General features: G+C 41.0%; 1 protein-coding gene across 12 annotated transcripts in view; it reads left to right on the top strand.

Annotated features, from left to right (window-relative positions):
- Nucleotides 1-19,160, top strand: part of dennd1a (DENN/MADD domain containing 1A) — a 723,976-nt gene that overhangs the window by 281,615 nt on the left and 423,201 nt on the right. For all 12 annotated transcript variants that reach the window (XM_072488418.1, XM_072488416.1, XM_072488417.1 and 9 more), the window contains exon 5: nucleotides 1,892-2,011. In XM_072488418.1, the coding sequence (XP_072344519.1) occupies nucleotides 1,892-2,011 (120 nt within the window). The remainder of the gene's footprint in view (nucleotides 1-1,891; nucleotides 2,012-19,160) is intronic.

Below are 19,160 nucleotides of genomic sequence, written 5' to 3'. Positions count from 1 at the left end.
GGCCAATGAATACAGGGGTGACATAATAAAGGTGTTCCTGCTGTGGGCTTCATCCCTTCTGCACGAATGTTCACACTCCTGGTACAGTATCACTTATGGTCACTGTGGGTAGTTTTAAAATTAGTTTTCAACTACACTCTTCTTCATCTTTTTTAAATAACTTTTATGGGGTAAATTGGCAAAATTATACTGTTATTCTGCTTTGACACCTGGTTTCTGATGTATTTCTGCACAGTTATGTCAATTAATCTGGAAGAAGGTGTTTAAAATGTGATTCTCTTTCCAGCATTTTCATTATATATTTGGCCATCTTCCAATGTATACCTTAACTGTAGTTTATTAAGTTTGCAACAACTTTCTATTCTGTGTTGACCATATGTTCTTATGCTTTAATTTGTAATTCACTTTGCCAAGGTTTCTTCGACAGCCCATCCCAAACACACAACCATTACCTCCTAGAGGGACAAGGGCAGCAGGCATATGGGAATCCCACCGCATGAAAAATTCCCTCCAAGGTCCCAACTTGTTGAGTTGGAAAATATCACTGTTTTCTTCATTGTCATTAGGTCAAAATACCTGGAACCCTGCCTCCCTGACAGTACTGCATCTCACCACCCACATTTTCGAGGGCAATTAAAGATGGGCTTTGCTGCTGATACCCACATCCCCTGGTTGAATGAATAAAAAATAAAATTTAAGGCCCTTTCATCTAGAATAAGGCACAGCCCAGAGTTGTGCTGTCAGTGCTTTCAATACAGTTTGGACAGTTGGTTCTAATTCCTCTGACATTCTGACTATTTCCGAATCTGCTTTGGTGAGATAAACTGATTGAAAAGTCTGGAAGCTAAATTAGAGTTTGTGGTCCAAATAACTGGTATCAAAAAGTAAATTTAAAATGCTCCCATTCATTGCCATGTATGGATTACATTATGTGATTATCTCAAAATTATTTTTGGCTGGCATCGGTTTCCTTTGTTGCAATTATTTGGAACAGTCTTGACATGAAACAAAGTGAGACAAAAATGTTTGTTTTGACTTTGACAATTTCTGTCATTTCCAGTTTAGCTGAAGACTTTTGTTTTTGTGTGTTTGCAGCATTGATGTTGCACCATGCTTGGAGCAGTATGTATGTGGCATCTCTTGTTGACAGCTTGGTTGACATTGGAAGTTGAGGGACAGAGGTTGGATGTAATAACGATACAGAAACAGAGAGCCAAAGTTGTAGATTAAGCTCCAGGCATGAAGTGGAACCAATAAAGAAGAAAAAGCAGCAGTGCAGGGATAAAGATACAGTTAACCAGAAAGTGCTTATGGTGAAATGTAAAGAAGGGACAAAACAAAGTGGATTCAACAGAAGCCAAGGAAGTTGGCTTTAATACAAATAATATTTGGAAAGAGGTTGGTGCATCAGTTACCTCATTGTGAACTGTCACTAAAGAGAGAAAGAAACTTGCATTTATACAGCGCCTTTCATGAGCACCGGGCATTTAAAAGCGTCAATGAAGTATTAGGCGTAGTCACTGTATATGTTTAAATAGTTGCTGTTTAATGTAGGAAACGTGGCAGCCAATTTGCACGTAGCTGGCTCTCACAAACAGCAATGTAATGAAGGCTAGATAATCTGTTTCTGTAATGGTAATGATTAAAAGAGGTTACCAAAATCATTTTTTATGGAGTTCCTGTATATACATCAATGGCACTGTAAAATTAATATAATTATATCAAAACAAATGAAAGATTGGTAAATTTTCTAGAGCATTACTTGTAAAAGTTTCTTTCCGGAAAATCTCTGAGTGGAGTTCAGCTATGCTGGTTCAATGACATGATTTGATTAGACGTCTTTATCTCATGGTCAGTTGAAAATACACTTCTGCTTTGTTCTCTTTTTCAGCCTTGCAGTCAGCCAAGTTGGCCAGAACTTTACATTTGTACTCACTGACATTGACAGCAAACAGAGGTTTGGATTTTGTCGCTTATCTTCTGGGGCCAAAACTTGCTTCTGTATCCTAAGGTGAGACAGCAAAGGGTATATACAGCCATGGAACTTAACATGAGCTTCTGGTTTGTGACAGACATCACATTTCAGCTGACAGACACGATTCTCGTATCCTTTCCCAACAGGTCATTGTACTAAGGGGGTCAGTCCTAACTATATTGTTGTGGGCACAAGGCCCCTCTGTGATCATAAGGCTTTTTCGTGTATCGTAGTTTCAAATTTGTTTTGGGCAAAAGCCCTTTTTTAGAATAAATAACACAGGCATTGGCATTGTTTAATTTTGCACTACACTTATGAGCCAGTTCACCTACAGTAAACTGAAAAATTAAAAGGACATTGTCTTCTATACTAGTTTGTGTAATTATGCTCTGTTTTGTTGATTTAACCGCTGAGAGACTCATCTATATTTAGATTGAAGGAATATGTATTTTGTATAACATAGACCAATGTTTCAGCTTGCAGTGTTATCTTTTATTGCAGCATTGCATTCTTTGGATGAAACTGACATGAAGCAGATGTAATTAAATAAATATCCAAGCAAAGAACACTGAGTTTTAGGTGTTATGAATAGAGCTTTACGGCTTGCTCTTTATTTGTGTACCTAATTCAAAGTGTTATAGCAATACTGAAGACATTTACAGGATCAAGATGCCAGTTAAAAAATTAAACTGTTGAAATTTGCAGTACTGGTTGCAGTACTTGCAGTTCAAATTAGCTTCCTAAATTCTACAGCTACTGCCACGTGCATTTTTTAAAACACATTATTTTATAGGAATATATTTGTTTGTGTGTTTCGGCTTAAATTTGAAGTGTTTTTGCAATCTGGATGTAAAGGTAACTTAACGTATAATGTCTGATCAGTAGTAATATTGGGCGGAATTCTCTGTCTCGTGACACCGCAAACGCGAACCGTGCTCGTACAGAGAATCGGACGCCTGGCCAAAATTGAGGTTCATGGCCGGCGCAGATTTGGGTGCCATGTTCGAGTCCCTCGCTGGTGGTGATAACTTGGTTTGCGCCCTGCACTGGCAGAATGCAAAACCGTCATTTTTCTGAATTTAAATGTGATTAGCACGTTTGACCCATTATGTTCACCTTATTGCGCCACTGCATGCCAGTCCACCTGGTGTGGCTCACTGCACAGAGCGCCTCGGCCACTTCCACCCAGGCCCGGTTGACGAGCGTGGGCGGTAGCCTCCTGCTCACTGTGCGGACGAGGGTTACCTGCCTCTTGTTCCATCGCATCCAACATTCTCTCAAGCTCTGTGTCCGCGAAGCGTGGTGCTACTCTTCGTGGAGCCGCCAACTTGGCTGGAATGAGAGTGTGTGGGGAGTGGAGTGCATATGAGCTGCTCCAGCTTGTCGAACTCTGCAGTGCCAATTCCGGCCATAGCGAATACGATGCTGATGGGAATGAGAATTGCACTACATTCACCTGGGCAGAGTGCTGACCACGTTAGCAAGTCTTGAATTGCTCCAGAAATAGCACCCCCAACAGGAACGTGAACTGCAAACAATTCAGTCCCGGTGTCAACACTTAGTCTCCCAAACGGAAAATGTCGCCTATTGTTTTAGGTTAATTCGACTATCACATTATGAATTGGGAATAATTATATCACAATTACCATTCCTTCAGTGATTGTTAAGTATCACCACATAGAGAAGCCAAACCTGATGTGACACTTGGACTAGCAAAATAAATAAACAAATAAAAGTAGAATAAAACTGCCACCATCAATTCCACAGCGAATATAGTTTTTAACAAAAAAATCAACTGGTTTCCAACTATGACCTCTAAGAGGATATTGCCTATCTATTTCTAAACATGCTGTATTGAATCACTTCATTATTTAAAAAAATTCAATCCAATCTCCTCTGAAGTGGTGTTTTTCTAAAGCGAAAATATATTTTTCTTGGTCTTATCCTAATAACTTAAGAAAACTTAGATTTTATACAGACTTGGTTACCGTGCTCTGCACCTTTTCCAGAATTTCAATATTCTTCATGTTGTACAGAAACCAAAACGGAACAAGATACTCAAAGCGTGAATGTTTAAAAGCCCAATATTGGATAAGCGCAGTTTTTTTTGGCTTTCTACTCATCAGTCCTAGTAATATATTTTAAAATCCTCATGGTTGTCCTTATAGCCATTTCACACTGTGCATAGCACTTTTAATGAGCAATTGATTCTTAGCCTCAGTCTATTTAAATATTTTGTCTTTAATGCATACTTCTAATTGCAAATGCAAAACAGCTGAATGACATCTGCCATACATGGGGCCATTCACTTGTTGTAACTAAATCAGTTTCTTGTCACAGTGTGCATACCTATTTGTAAATTAAAAGTTGCGTGTGTTGTACATTAAAAGTATACATTATACTGTTGAGTTCCTGGGATGAACACGTTGGAAAGCTTTTCTGATTGCCTCAAATAACTACGGATAGCTGCCATTTTGCTCTAATATAGTCACTTTTAGGAACCTATTATTAAAAAGCAATAAACTACACAAAACCAATCTATTAAGTTGCTCTAACTGTTACCTAGTACCAGCAGGATATATGTACAAATACGTGTATCACCTATCCCTCAGCTGTTTTATTTTTCAAACTGCTTTTGGGCTGCATGTTGATTTATGCCTCATTTAAATTTCTAATTTACAAATAATGCTCAAACCAGTCCTTTTTGCGGGCTTAGAGTTTACCAAATAATGTTTCTGCTGCTTCACAGATGATTGAGTTTAATGGCTTCCATGGTTAATTGAAACCAGGATCAGCACTTCCGGGTAAACCTTTGGAGGGTAGCAATCATTTTAGCGACAGTACTGGTATTTGGCATCATCACGTGTGCAAGGGATGTTGATGAGTTGTGCGCTATTGTGTTTGGAACTCTGAAAGCTTGGGGGGAGGGATGCACCTTCACTCTGATGCCGAGAAGAGTGTGGTTGGTGTAGCGATCTGCACTATGGTAGTTGTGGGTGTGGAGAAAGCTGGGCAGATCATGCCTTTGCAGCATGAATAAATTTAGTTGGTGCCAATGCCCAGACCTTGGGTGATGATGTCTGCCATCAAAGAAGCTGTTGGTCAGGACACAAAGCTCAAGAAGGCATTGTCCATTGTCGATATCGTTGATCGGGCGGCACCACAGTGGTTAGCACTGCTGCTTCACAGCACCAGGGTCCCTGGTTTGATTCCCGCTTGGGTCACTGTCTGTGTGGAGTCTGCACGTTTTCGCCGTGTCTGTGGGGGTTGCTCTGGTGCTCTGGTTTCCTCCCACAAGTCCCGAAAGACGTGCTTGTTAGGTGAATTGGACATTCTGATTTCTCCCTCAGTGTACCCGAACAGGCGCTGGAGTGTGGGAGTGTGACAACTAGGGGATTTTCACAGTAACTTCATTGCAGTGTTAATGTAAGCCTACATGTGCCAATAATAAAGATTATTATTATCTTGTCCATTCTTTGATAATTGAAGCATGTTGCCCCCAACGCATGCATTCAATTCACCCAGGATGAATAACCTCATTCAGAATGTTTCTCAGAACGTCACCTTGGGAGCTGTAGAAATATTCTTTGTCTGAGATGCTTACGTACAAATATGGTGCATAAGCACATATAAAGTTGACTACTGTTAAGTGATGTTATAAATGGACGGAAAGATCCCAGAATTGAACCCTGCTCAAAAGACTGTAGCTTTTACTTTTTTGTGAGAAAATGTGGAGGAACAGAGTCACAGGAAAAAACATTTAATAAACATGAAAGGTTGGTTTATGCTATAATACTCCTTTACTTCCCCCTTAACAATTGAACACAGATTTTAAGATTAACACGGATTACAAAGTACACCTTAAGATACAGTAGTCTCATTAACACAATTTCCCTTTAAGCACATAGATTAGCTGTGGTCAAATACACACTCCCCTCTGAACTCAAGTGAATATCCATGGATTATTACTCTGAATCCCCCCAAATGATTGCCATAGGAGAGTTTCCAAACTCCACTCCCCAAAAAATACACGCTTTCAAATTTCCCGTCCCAACAATACTGTTCATTAGCAGTTTGCATTCTGAAATTCTGACTGTGAAATATTCAAGAAATCTTCAAGAAAAGAAGCTCAGCAATTTCCATCTCCCTGTCCATGGTGCATATAGGTATATTCCGGCAGGACAAACCCACGAATGTGGCAGTCCTCTGAAAGGCCGAGTTCCCAAGTTTGTTGATAATCATTAGATAGAGGTGGCTTAATTGGCTCAGATATGTCCTCAGGATGAAAAGCGGCTGCACATCACATAACATTCTGCATGGTGAGGTAGCCTGACCATATGGTCAAGTGGATCCCCAAAGATCCACTTCACGGATGCTTGCAAGTGTGGCATGAAGTCTGTGCATCGATTATCATACCTTGGAGTTTCTAGCTGATGACAAAGGAAAATGGTTACACCACCTGTGGGCTGGCATGCACTACCATGATCAGCTGTGGACATGATTTTCTGTATGCGCCCGATGTAGTGATGTGCAACAATGTAAATACATGTAGGCTAACTAGACACTAGTGGGAGCACCAGAAACATTACACACACACACTCAACCAATAGATCAGTTAGATAGGACGCGACCAATGGACATTCACGATGCACACGGAGGTGACACGACCACGGGGGGGCATTACACCAACCCATATATAAAGGACACCACACACATGATCTGCCTCTTTCCAGTGGAGACAGTCAGTGAGTACAGACACAGGGTTGATTCAATATTACACCCACCACGTGGATTGCAGCAACTGGTTAGTCAGTCTGGGTAGCCACAGTAGGATTAGCAGTAGTGTTGAACCCGAGAAATAGAAGTGTAAATAGTTTAATAAACGTGTTGAAGTTATCTCCACGCCGGAACCTTCCTTTGTCAAGTGCACCACAAGGAAGCCGCACATGTTACACCTACAACATAACAAATCATGGTACCAGGACTGAACTGTTTCAATCCATATAGCCATACCTCAGCATACAGTGACAACCAGCAACGATACCCAGGCAAGATAATCGAGATCCGGGTTCCGCAGCGGCTCCAGTGCCACTGCGATCTCCGTGAAAACTGGCGGGCATTCCGGCAAAGGTTTGAAATCTTCCTGGTAGCAGCCGAACTAGAAGACCTGGCCGATGCTGAAAAAACAGAGCTTCTCACCATCGCCGGTGCCATAACAGAAGCAATCTTTTAAAAATTCAAGTTCTCCAAGGGGCAAAACAGGAGCGACTTCCAGGCAGTCCTGGACAAATTCGGCAAATACTGTGAGGAAAACACACTCCAACCAGCAAGAAAAGGTAAGAGAAGTGCCAGTACTCACCACGATGCCGAGATCCCGGAGCAGCGAACAGTTTTGATCGGCGGCCATCTTTCTAAAGGGTCTGCACTTGCACAGTTGCACGAGAAGACCGCAGAATGGGAAGGTCCGTTTGCGCATGCGCAAGACGCCGCGCATGCGCAATCACGAAAACGGCCATCGGTAAAGGAACAGCGATCTGCGCATGCGCAATCACTTCCTACGCGCTACGTCACATGCGTCATGACGTCAGAGGCCCTGGACGACGCCCATTTAAAGGGTAAACGTCCCAAATCAAAGAAAAAATCTTTTAAAGCTGTAAAACAACCTTCCTTCACCTGGAATGACAGCACAATGCCTCAATTTGAACCAGGAAATGAAATTACCCTCCGAAGAACCCTGCAACAAGCAATTACCTACGCCCAAACCGATGATTCCGACCTTGAATACTTCGACCTTTACATTTCCTCTCGACCTCGTGAGCCCAATGCCAGCTCCGACGCAAACAGTGATGATATGGTCCTAGAAGACTACGACTCGGACGAACCTTTCACCTTGGGAGGCTACCCCAGTACCAAATCCGAACCGCAACTAGACGTGTTGCACATTGGCGACCCCCGTACTGAATCCGAAGCAGATGCGGATTCGTTCTTCGGATTTGAGGATCTTCAGCCCAGCAGATATGACATCCCAACTCGTGAGTGCAGGATGATGCTGCAGCCTGAAATTAAGAGACAGAGAGCGGTACACGCCCATAGAGAGTGGCCTGCTGCCACACACAGCGTGGTCCACGCACCGCTCAGGGTTCCCGACTCTATGAAAGAAGACATGCAAGACTCCACACCGCAGTCCTTGCACGAACAAGAAGTGACTCCAGTGGCACAAGCCTCCACAGCGAGCTCGTGGACAGCCTCCACAATAGAAGCAACGCAAGACTCCGACGCGCAGTCCTTGCAGGAACAAGACCATGAGGGTCTAGCAGCCTCCTCAGACTAACTAGCGGCAGATGATGCAAGTCTGCCATGCTCAAGTAAACAGCAAGAAGACTATGACATTCTACCACGCTCCAGTGCACAGCAGGACAACCATGACGGTCTATCATGCTATAGTGAAGAACAAAGCGACGTTGACAGTCCAAGCCCAAATGAAGGGCAACAGCAAGACAATGACAGTCCACCCACATTGTTTGCACCATCAGATGAAGACTCTGACAATTTACCCAACCCAAGTGAACAACAAGCAGCTACTGAGGCTCTACCCACGGTGTGTGAGACGAGTGACGACAACATCTCGCTTCCCATGCAAGATGTGCAAAGTGACAGACCTCAGCTAGTGTGTACAGAGGCACTCGACGATCACTGTGAGACCACTGGCGACTCCGGTGACACCATGACACTTCCACCCTCATTCGCTCGCACCTCTATCTGACTCCAGACATGCAGCTTCAAGAAATCTCCGCTGATTCCAGTGAACCTGCTAAGACTCCGGACGGGGAGCATCAACAAACCAACACTGACTCAGTTAAAACAGACCAGACTCCAGATGGGGAGCAACCAAACGCCAACTCTGATTCACGTAAGGCGGACTTTTCCCCAGACAGGGAGTACCACAACCTCAGTGACGGCACGCTCAGGGTGACAGCAGATGCCACAACGACAGGAGATGGGTCACTTAACAATTACACTGGGTCAGTAATAACCAGCAGCGGCTACATTCCAAGAGGAATACACCAATATTCACCACAGCTATATCCACACATTTTTTCCACACCAGCAGTGCAGCCAATGACAGCTCATGCTGGACAAACCCAGTCTTCAGGCATGCAGCAGCCAGCAGTCTATGCAGCATATTCTCAAACAGGCCAGCACTACGGATTGCCCACGAAAGGAATCAAGACCGAAAGAGGACTACCGCAAGCGCAATCTGCACTACAGACTGGATTCCTTAGTTACAGCCCAGGATTTGCTGCACCCCAGCCTGGCCAGAAGGCATATTCCTATCGGATGCAAGGTTCTAGTTTCACACCATCACCAGGTATTTATGCGAGCAGCAATTCTGTTTCCAATTCAACAAGCTTCAACGGTTCTCAGCGGGATCACCCTTCCTGCACAGCACGATGCCAGAACCAGTATGTATAGTCTTATCCAACTTCAACATATGGCACATCCATGACCTCGAATTATACTGTTGATGGTACCTCTTCAACATCAACACCTTATCAGCCAAAAGATGCCATCCGACAGCATCATCACAAACATCGGAAAAAGAAAGGGACTCCAAATCAGACAGCGAAGTGATTTGACCACTTCTTGGTTCCTGTGGCACAGGGACGTTGATGGCGTTCATAACCAAGAGAGACATTTGACCATGGTGATTGATGGTTTTTGGACTCACACGAATGATTTGGACTTATTGTTTAATCACTGTTCCCATGACTTGTATATACCTTAACGTATCTACCTGTTTTTGGTTCAATTTTCTTAAAGTGTACAGAAAATATGTAACATAAAAAAGGGGGATGTGGTGATGTGTATCAATGTAAATACATGTAGGCTAGCTAGACACTAGAGGGAGCACCAGTGACATCACACACACACACTCAACGAATAGATCAGTTAGATAGGATACGCCCAATGGACATTGACGATACACAAGGAGGTGACACGACCACAGGGGGGCATTACACCAACCCATATATAAAGGACACATGATCTGCCTCTTTCCAGTGGAGACAGTCAGTGAGTACAGACACAGGGTTGATTCAATATTACACCCACCACGTGGATTGCAGCAACTGGTTAGTCAGTCTGGGTAGCTATAGTAGGATTAGCAGTAGTGTCGAACCCGAGTAATAGAAGTGTAAATAGTTTAATAAATGTGTTGAAGTTATCTCCACGTTTGAATCTTCCTTTGTCAAGTGCACCACAAGGAAGCCGCTTATGTTACATCTACAACAATCATCAGATAGAGGTGGCTTAATTGGCTTAGTTATGTCCTCAGGATGAAAAGCGGCTGCACACCCCACAACATTCTGCATGGTGAGGTAGCCTGACCATATGGTCAAGTGGATCCCCAAAGTTTCACTTCACGGATGCTTGCAAGTTTGGCATGAAGGCTCTGTGCATCAATTATCATACCTTGGAGTTACTAGCTGATGACAAAGGAAAATGGTAACACCACCTGTGGGCTGGCAAGCACTACCATGATCAGCTGTGGACATGATTTTCTGTATGCGCCCGAAACAAGAGAACTGTAGGGAACAAGGGTAGACCTCTTTACCTTACTTTTGTAGATCTCACTAAGACACTTAACACCATCAGCAGAGCAGGACTCTACAAGATTTGAGGAACATTGGCTGTCCACCAAAGCCCCTCAGTCTCACCCGTTCCGCTCCTTCCATGGCACTGCATTGTGCAGTTTGATAGCTCCACTTACGACAGTTTCTGCGTGAAATATGTAGTGATGTCGGGCTGTGTCTGAGCATCCACTCTGTCCGGCATTTCTCTCCGTGCTCCTGATTTTTGCCTTCCCTGCAGATATGGAAGGAGCCTACTTGCATTCCCAGGTCAATCTTTACCTATTGATAAAGACTGAAAGTAAAGACAAAAACACATTGCCTCAGGATCAAAGAAATCTACACTGATGATGCTGTGCTAATTGCTCGTACGAAACCTCAGCTACAAAAACTCATAACTGTTTCTCCCAAGCCTGTAGCTTTTTAAGCATCAAGAAATCTGTGATCATGCGACAAGGTGTTGCATCTCTGCTCTTGGTCACACTAAATAACACCCCACTGAAAGTGGTTATCAAATTCTGCTACCTCAGGTCCATGGTAACGGACAGCCTGTCCCTTGTTCTAAAACTTGATTCACAAACATATGAATTAGTAGCAGAAGTATTTGGCCCCTGGTATATGAGAACAATGAGCGGATGATGTTTTATCCCAATGGGTGTTCTCTCGGATGAGACAGATTTTATATTCATTGCTTAGTTATAATGGTAGATGGTGATGGAAGCTCGGCGTCCGCAATTGAATCAGGAGATTTGGTGAGTAGCGATATTATGCTTGTGATTTGAGGCTTTATTTTATAGACTGATGGAGGGGAATTGGAGGATCTGTTTATAGTTCAGGATGACTATAAAGTCTATTCGTTTAGGCCATTCGCTGCAGCACAAAGTTAAAGTTTTGTTATCAGTTCCATTGTATGATTCTAGTTTGCAATTGGTCTAGTCTTGTGATACATTTGCGTACAATTGTGTTTATATATTTGGAGCACAAGCCTGACAATTGTATGCTATCCTTATTACTGCCATGTGTTTTGATCATCATGGGGAAAACAGTAAACCAATAATTAAATTTACCAAATGAACCTCAAATGAAGAAATTAACAACAAGATTTGTAGCTTTCACTTTAACACTAATCAGGACCAATGCAAATTACACTTGAATTAACAGGCAAATGATACTTCAAATGAAATGGTAAATTTTGTTTTCAATAGTTAGTGCAACAAAGATAAGTCTTGCACAAACACCCGCATCACTTTCTGCACAAATGTGGTACCACATGAAGTTTCAAAGTTTCATAACTCAGCCTCTGGTGTGTAGAATCTCCCACTTTTCCACTCCATCGATTTGGCCCTTGAGTTGTGTTCACCAGCAGCTGATTCCATCTGAGATCCCCAGAGACAATCGTCACCTTAATGTCACCCTTCTGCAGAACGTCCTTAGTTAGGTTCATGACAGTCTTAAGGGAACAGATTCCTCAGAGAGTCCTTTATTCATTCCCTGAAATAAACCTTGGTCTGCTTAGCACTGGCAAAATCGAAGCAGCAGCAGTAAAATTGTCCAAGTCACATTCTCTGCTCTCACCCCTTCTTCAGCTGTCTGTCCTGATTAAATGTATTGCATACACCCGCATGACTGCTTCTAAATGTGCCTTTGTTGTTCTCTCCTCTGCTGCTGCTCTCCATTGTCTGCAGTGTAAGAGTCCTTCCTGTTTATTTCCTTATTTCCTCTATTTATTTTGCCATTATCATTTTTAATGCATGGGTGATTAATGGACATGAATCTTTAAGTCAAGCAACAGAGAGAACGAGGAACTCCGAAGTTACAGGAGAGAACATTCTGCCCATCACTGCTCGTTTGAACAGGAGCTTCAGACTTTTCAGCACCAGAGAGAGATGGTGTGGGACTCAGATTGTTTGGCCGGGGGGCGGGGGGGGGGGTGAATGGGCCCAAAAGGCCATACTTTGCCCGGTAGCAGGTAGTGATTGGATCCTATCCCAGTGGAATGATTTTCAGTGTCCTAAGGAGCTCAGTTTGACTCCTGGAAACAGGGATAAAGACTCTCGCCCTCTCTCTCTCGCTCCCTTGCTCGCTCCCTCGCTCTCTCCCTCGCTCTCTTCCCTCTTGACATGTTTTCTCCAGATAGGCTGAGTGCTGTAAATCTGAAACTGCAGAGAGCCTGAATGAATGCATCTACAGGAAGTGCCATTACGAACAAAGACCAGGACCCTCGCTCTTTCCCCACAAAGGCTGTGAGTGAAACTACAGACCTGAATGAATCTACAATAAAGTCTCGGACTGATAGTAGAGTTTGAAGAGAAGTAACGTGTTGGAAACAACCATCTGAAACAAAGACTCTTTTCTCTTTCACTTGTGTTGTTTTACTCTTTCTTCCCCTCTGTTTGTCTGTCTTATGTTTGTGTGTGTATAGAGGGACGGGGTCAAGTTAAAGCAGGGAATTAGGAATTAGATAATAGTTAACTAGTTGAATTTCTGCATATTTCATTACAATTCTTGTTATTAATAAAAAGTAATTGTGTTTACATTTATAAACCTGGTGACTGTAATGATTGGGCAGCCAAGGGCCAAAGACTTTGCGTATTTTTAAAAACATTTATTGGTTAATTTAATTGTGTTGCGATTCTGTCAAATGGGGTTGAAATTGATGATGCACTAGCCCAGGGTGTCATAACAGCAGTTCTCTTTTGTGTCTGGCCAAGTGGCTTCTGTCCTAACTTCCTTCCTATTCACACTGCTTTCATGTCAAAGGTTGCCAGGTCACATGGGCCAGTATTTCTTCAAGAAAGTTACGACTGATACAAACTCTTAAACGTCCTTTTAAAACATTCTAAAGAGCAACTACATATTCCACAGACATTTTAAAGAAATCACAATTTTTTCTGCTTGCTGGTCAAAAGGCTACACATGCTCCAGTTAAATGTACACAAACCTAACTTAAAATAATATTTCTAAACTGTTTTTAAAAAAATGCCAACAAATAATATTTGGATAGACACATGCCATGTTCCTGTTACCAAGTTAAATAACAGATCTAAAAGCAGCAGAAATAGTATCTTATTTATGTGACATCCATATTTATTAATTTTAAGTTTTTGTTCACTCATTTCTGCTACATTTGCTGAAAGAATGTTGTGATTCAGTCTTTTAATCATTTCATTCTGTTCTAGTCTGCCATCCTATGTGGTTTTATAGAGAGTAGAACTTTCTTGCTTAACCATCAGCTATGACATGCTGTCATTATTGGTGCAGGGAACCTATTTTATGTTTCTATTCCACACTTGGCATTTTAATTGGATTATTACAAGTCTAAAAGTTTATGTGGCTCTCAGTGGGTTGCTTCAAAAGTTTGACTCTTTAACAACAATTTAAATTTGAAAAGGCATTATCCTTCTTGGTAATGACAAACACTGTTGCCTTATTTCATAAATTGGTCAATCCAGTTTTATATTTTAGTTGGGTTTTGTACTCTTCGTTTGTTTCCTCCCACGGCAAACACTGTTCCAACCAAGACGTTATCTTGACCCATGATTATTTTGCTTCCTCATCAGTGTCCTCGTTATTTGCCCCTGGCAGCCCAGTTGAGCTCAAGGATTCAGTTAGTGAGGATTATGGTTGTGAGCCTATAAACCAGCACTCTGCAGTATACCAGTTAACATGTACCAGTTGACTGCAGTGGTCTTATGGTTATTAATTAGATTTGAGGAGTATAACTCTTCGAAATGGGTTCTAAATAATGATTAAGGCAGGATACAAGTAGCTGCCTATGTAATTGACAATGTAATTATGTGATGTAGATAACATGCTACTTATGCAGCAGATTGCATGAGATTTATTATCTTGGTTTAATTTGAATTGGTCTGAAAAAGTAAGGTTGTCATAATTTATGTTGTACATTTGTATATTTCTTCTTGACCATCTTTCTAGACATTGTTCTATTCCCCTCCCCTTGCTCTGCTTTGAAACCCAGCACTCATTATTTCCCTCTAACTTTTCCTGTTACCTGCTCTCGATAACTCTTGGCCTTGTTTACTTGCTCTCCTTTGCTGTACTCCCTTGTCTATTTGTGATGTCCCACCAATGTTCTGCTCTCTGTCACCCATACCATTCTATTCTTTGTTCCAAAACCCTCTTTGCATTGTGTTTTCAGGCAATGTTGAGCTCCACTTGCTGGTTTTATGTGCTGTGGTCCTTTTTTTAAATATAAATTTAGAGCACCCAATTCACTTTTTCCAATTAAGGGGAAATTTAGCGTGGCCAATCCACCTAGCCTGCACATTTGTGTGCGAAATTTTGTGCGAAATGCACATTTTTGGGGCGAAGCCCACGCAAAAGCGGGGAGAATGTGCAAACTCCACACGGACAGTGACCCAGAGCCGGGATCGAACCTGGGACCTCGGCGCCATGAGGCAACAGGGCTAACCCACTGTGCCACCGTGCTGCCCACCTGTGATCCTTCTTAATGTACTTTATTTCCACTGTTTCGTCTCTCTCCATACCCCCTGTTTTGCAATTAATTCCCTCCCACTGCACTCCTTCTTCTCAGCTTAAGTATACGGAAGTATATATATAGCATATTTATCCCATGTGCATTATCAAGGATGTTTTCAAAAAAAGGAATCCTGACCTTTATAACCTGGCTGTTCACTGATGAATAAGAGCCAGCGATTAATAGGCAGGTGCCGATATACATCTTTTTCCAACATCATCCTATTTAAACTAGTACCCCACAGGAACTACCTGAGAATTTTCCTTAAAGGGGCAAGACAGGTTAAATTAACTTGTAGCTAATTATGACAACATTGATCATGGGTAATGTGGGGTGTGCAGCAATGCCATAAAACTGAACTCATTTGCCATTAAGCGCAACACTTTTTTTAATGAGACCATATTATTTCAGGGCGGGATGGTGGTGCAGTGGTTAGCACTGCTGCCTCATGGAGCTGAGAACCCGAGTTTGATCCTGGCCCTGGGTCACTGTCCATGTGGAGCTGCACATCCCCGTGTTTGCCTGGGTCTCACCCCCACAATCCAAAGATGTGGAGGCTAGGTGGATTGGCCACGCTACATTGCCCCTTAATTAGCAAAAAAAAAATTGGGTACTCTAAATTTATTTAAACAAAAAGACCATGTTATTCAAGGCTACAGTCTAAAAGGCACGGGACAAACCAGGTAAAACCAAAATTACTCCACTTCAGTTTATGCAATGCCAAAATATTAAGTTTTGAGAACATTCCACTTTCCAGCTTTCTCATTTAAATTGGAACAAGTAACACAGCCCGATTGGGTAGTTTATTCCCCTGACTATTATTTCAACAACTGGAATAAAACCAGTGTTCTTTGATTCTCCACTGCTACGTTTTCTATCTTCGCAAGTAAAATTTGTAATTACATATTATTTTTCAAATTTGAATTGTAATCAAAAAATCCTCACCAGTATATCTTTTCATTGGTGATGAAACGCAAATTCCTATCAGAAAATACAGATTTTTAAAATATGAAATATTTTTGTAACTATTTGTAATGTTTATGCTTATTTTTATGTTGACCATTACATTGTCCCTAGTTCTGCAATTCTAAAAATTCTGATAAGTCACTATTTGGTATGATGTGCTTTTTGCTGAGCTGTGATATGTGTATATTAGTATCATTTGTTTTAACAGATTGGGAGTTTGGGGCTCTTTAAATAGCATTTATCAACATTCAGCCTGCTCTTGCCAGTGCTCAATTTAAGCATCTGGTGTCTTGTGATGGTTTTCAATTAGCAAATACGTAATAGTTGGCATACGTACTCCAAGTGAAATGTTATATGTAAACAACTGAATGAAAAATGTACGAAAGGTTGGCTTTGATATTTGAGAGGAAGTTTTATAAATAAGTTCAGCTTTCCCCTTACTGTATATACACCAGTGAATTCCCTTAAACAGTTCTTTTTACTAGTACAGGTAACTGCTGTCAAAAATTGGGAAGACTTCTGCATTTTATGTAGATGTTGGGAGGGCAAAATAATATTTTAAGAGGTATAGGGACAGTAGGTACATCTGATATATCTGATGTACAGTATTCAATGGAAGTGTTAATCCAGTGAGCAGAATATGTTACACTTAGTGTCAGTCGCTTTATTTGGAATGCTCTTTTTGTTTTTGTCTGTGTGTTATCCTACGTTTCCTTTTCTACTGGGCCTCTTTCTCCGAGTGCAGAGGGTGCGAAGTGAGAATTTTTTTTTAAATTGAGCAAGAACATGTGCAAGATCAGGGATATCTCAGGGGATTACTGAAAAATTCTGAATTTGTACTTATTGCAGCCTGTGTTTGGAACATGGTCTGCTGGGAATAAATGTAGTTAGTGTGACCTCTGACCTAAGAAACTGTTGACATGGATGACAGCCAGAAACTGGCCACAGAACGCCTTTGTTAAACTCATTCATTGCTCCTTGAAAATTCTAGTCAGTGTAAGTTGCCAGCTCAAATCTGAGGAATGCAGAGCCCTCGTTCCCATGCTTTGGAAACAGAGGCTGCCCCTTAACCAGCAAGACTTCTTTAATGGGTGTATGTAGCCCTAAGCTCAATTGAAATTGACAGTTTCCTGGCTTAAGATTGCCAACTGGCAAATCAGTGAAACATGGGGACAAACAAGGCCCTTTAGGGACCTAGACCAGTGTTTGTATATAGAGGGCACAACATTAACTCTTCAGCCATTGTTATGTTCCCCTGCATTTAAACTGGTGCAGTGCTAGAGATTTCTGGCCGCAGTTTTGAGTAAAGGAAGCCACTTTTCTAAAATTAGATATGTTAACGGTTTTACTGAAGAAAAAAGAAGTTGAGACTTTTACAAAGCTATATTTTGCTTCGGTAAAAAGCCTTTGAAATGAAAACTTTGTATGAAACTAGAACTTAATGACATAAAAAACAAAGAATCAATTAATGGCCAGCTAAAAAGATTCAACAATATCAAACTGAACAGAACATACCAGAATTTCAAATACTGAGGCGTGTTTTTTTGTACCAATCTGAAAATGTATGCATTAATATTACTGTATTCTGAGCACATTTTACATATTAATTGAAGGGTTTATTTTGCTTTACTTAAAAGTATATAATATTGCATTGTTGAATGGTGTCTGCACATTTCTGTTACTGCATTTATGCTCGTTGCTAATCGGGATGGAGAGATAATGATCTATTTTAATATAATTGGGTATTAGCAAAATGTCATTGCTCAGTATCTGCTGTATGAAATGCCTTTGAAGCTCTGGAGTGAAGAAATTTTGCACCATGAATATTGAATGTTGTTAATGTTGTGCAAGAATAGCACAGCTGCAACCCTGAAGTTAGCATTTAGTCCTAGATGTGAGCCAGTGGAAGAATTTTGAATAATTTGTTCATCTTTGGTTTCACAATAGTTTTCCTGGCAATGCACTTTTAAGTTTAATTATTTCAAATTCTCAGGAGTTAGAAATTAATTTCAGTAATAATTTATCAGAATGGAAATAATGATATTGATAGAGCATTCATATTATGATGAATGTGTCATCTTTATGAAGCTGAGCTTGAATTCTGGAAATATTGTACTAAAGGACAGAATTAGCAGGAAGGTCACAACACAGCATCGTTTTCTGCAACATCATCCGAGTGTTAGTACTTTTAGAATTGCATTGTTTTGTTAAGTCTTATAAATAAGATATTTTGACACACATTATATCAATTTCAATTTTGCAAAGATTTGGATTGTAATGTTTTGAGAAAACTAAACAAGGATTTACTTCACAAATTATCACCTATTTTACAAAAATCTGAATATGTGCAGATTGACAGGACCTAATGCAACGGAATGTATCAAAGTATTGTGCAGTCTGACAGAATCGGTTGATTTTTCTCAGCCCTCCAGTCTTCGATGGTGTGTATTAAATCATTTTCTAAGCGTTTAATATTAATAAATTAAGCACTTGGATTTAAATGTAAATTGAATTTGAAATTGTTTTCGTATTTCAAATGTGTTTCTTCAAATTAATCTTGTATGGTGCAAGTTTTGGCATAAGCTATATTTATGACCTGTTTTGCAAGACTGGAAAATTGCAGTTGGAAAATTGGGAGAATGCAATAAGACCAACGGGACTTTGTTGTGAAGAACTAAAATATTATGATATGTACAATGATCCTTACCTGGCCAAAATTAATGATTTGCAGGTTTTAATTGGACAGCTGTTTAAGTTAATGTGGGTATTATTTATGTTGTTAGCTAAATTACTAAAGACCAAAAAATAAATCTAATCGTCTTTTAATGTAAACCCTGTGATGCGCGGCAACCTCTAATGTCAAGACTTTTAATACTTTCCATTCTAATCGACTACCTGTATGAGCACGTTATAGCAGCTTTGCACCTTCCCAGTTGCACATGTAATTGCGTGACCTGAGAAAAGATATCAATAGAAATTACTACTTTAATTGATTTTATGGAGCCCAATCAATAAGGTAACATTTGCTATTAAATATTCTGTTAAAAGCCAAGAAATATGCAGTTGGCCATTGTATAACCGTTCCTGCCAC

The sequence above is a fragment of the Scyliorhinus torazame genome, chromosome 22 (genome assembly GCF_047496885.1).
Source record: "Scyliorhinus torazame isolate Kashiwa2021f chromosome 22, sScyTor2.1, whole genome shotgun sequence".
Classification (NCBI taxonomy): Eukaryota; Metazoa; Chordata; class Chondrichthyes; order Carcharhiniformes; family Scyliorhinidae; genus Scyliorhinus; species Scyliorhinus torazame.
The sequence above is the reverse complement of the archived record's forward strand: the minus strand, read 5'-3'. Positions and strand labels throughout refer to the sequence as shown.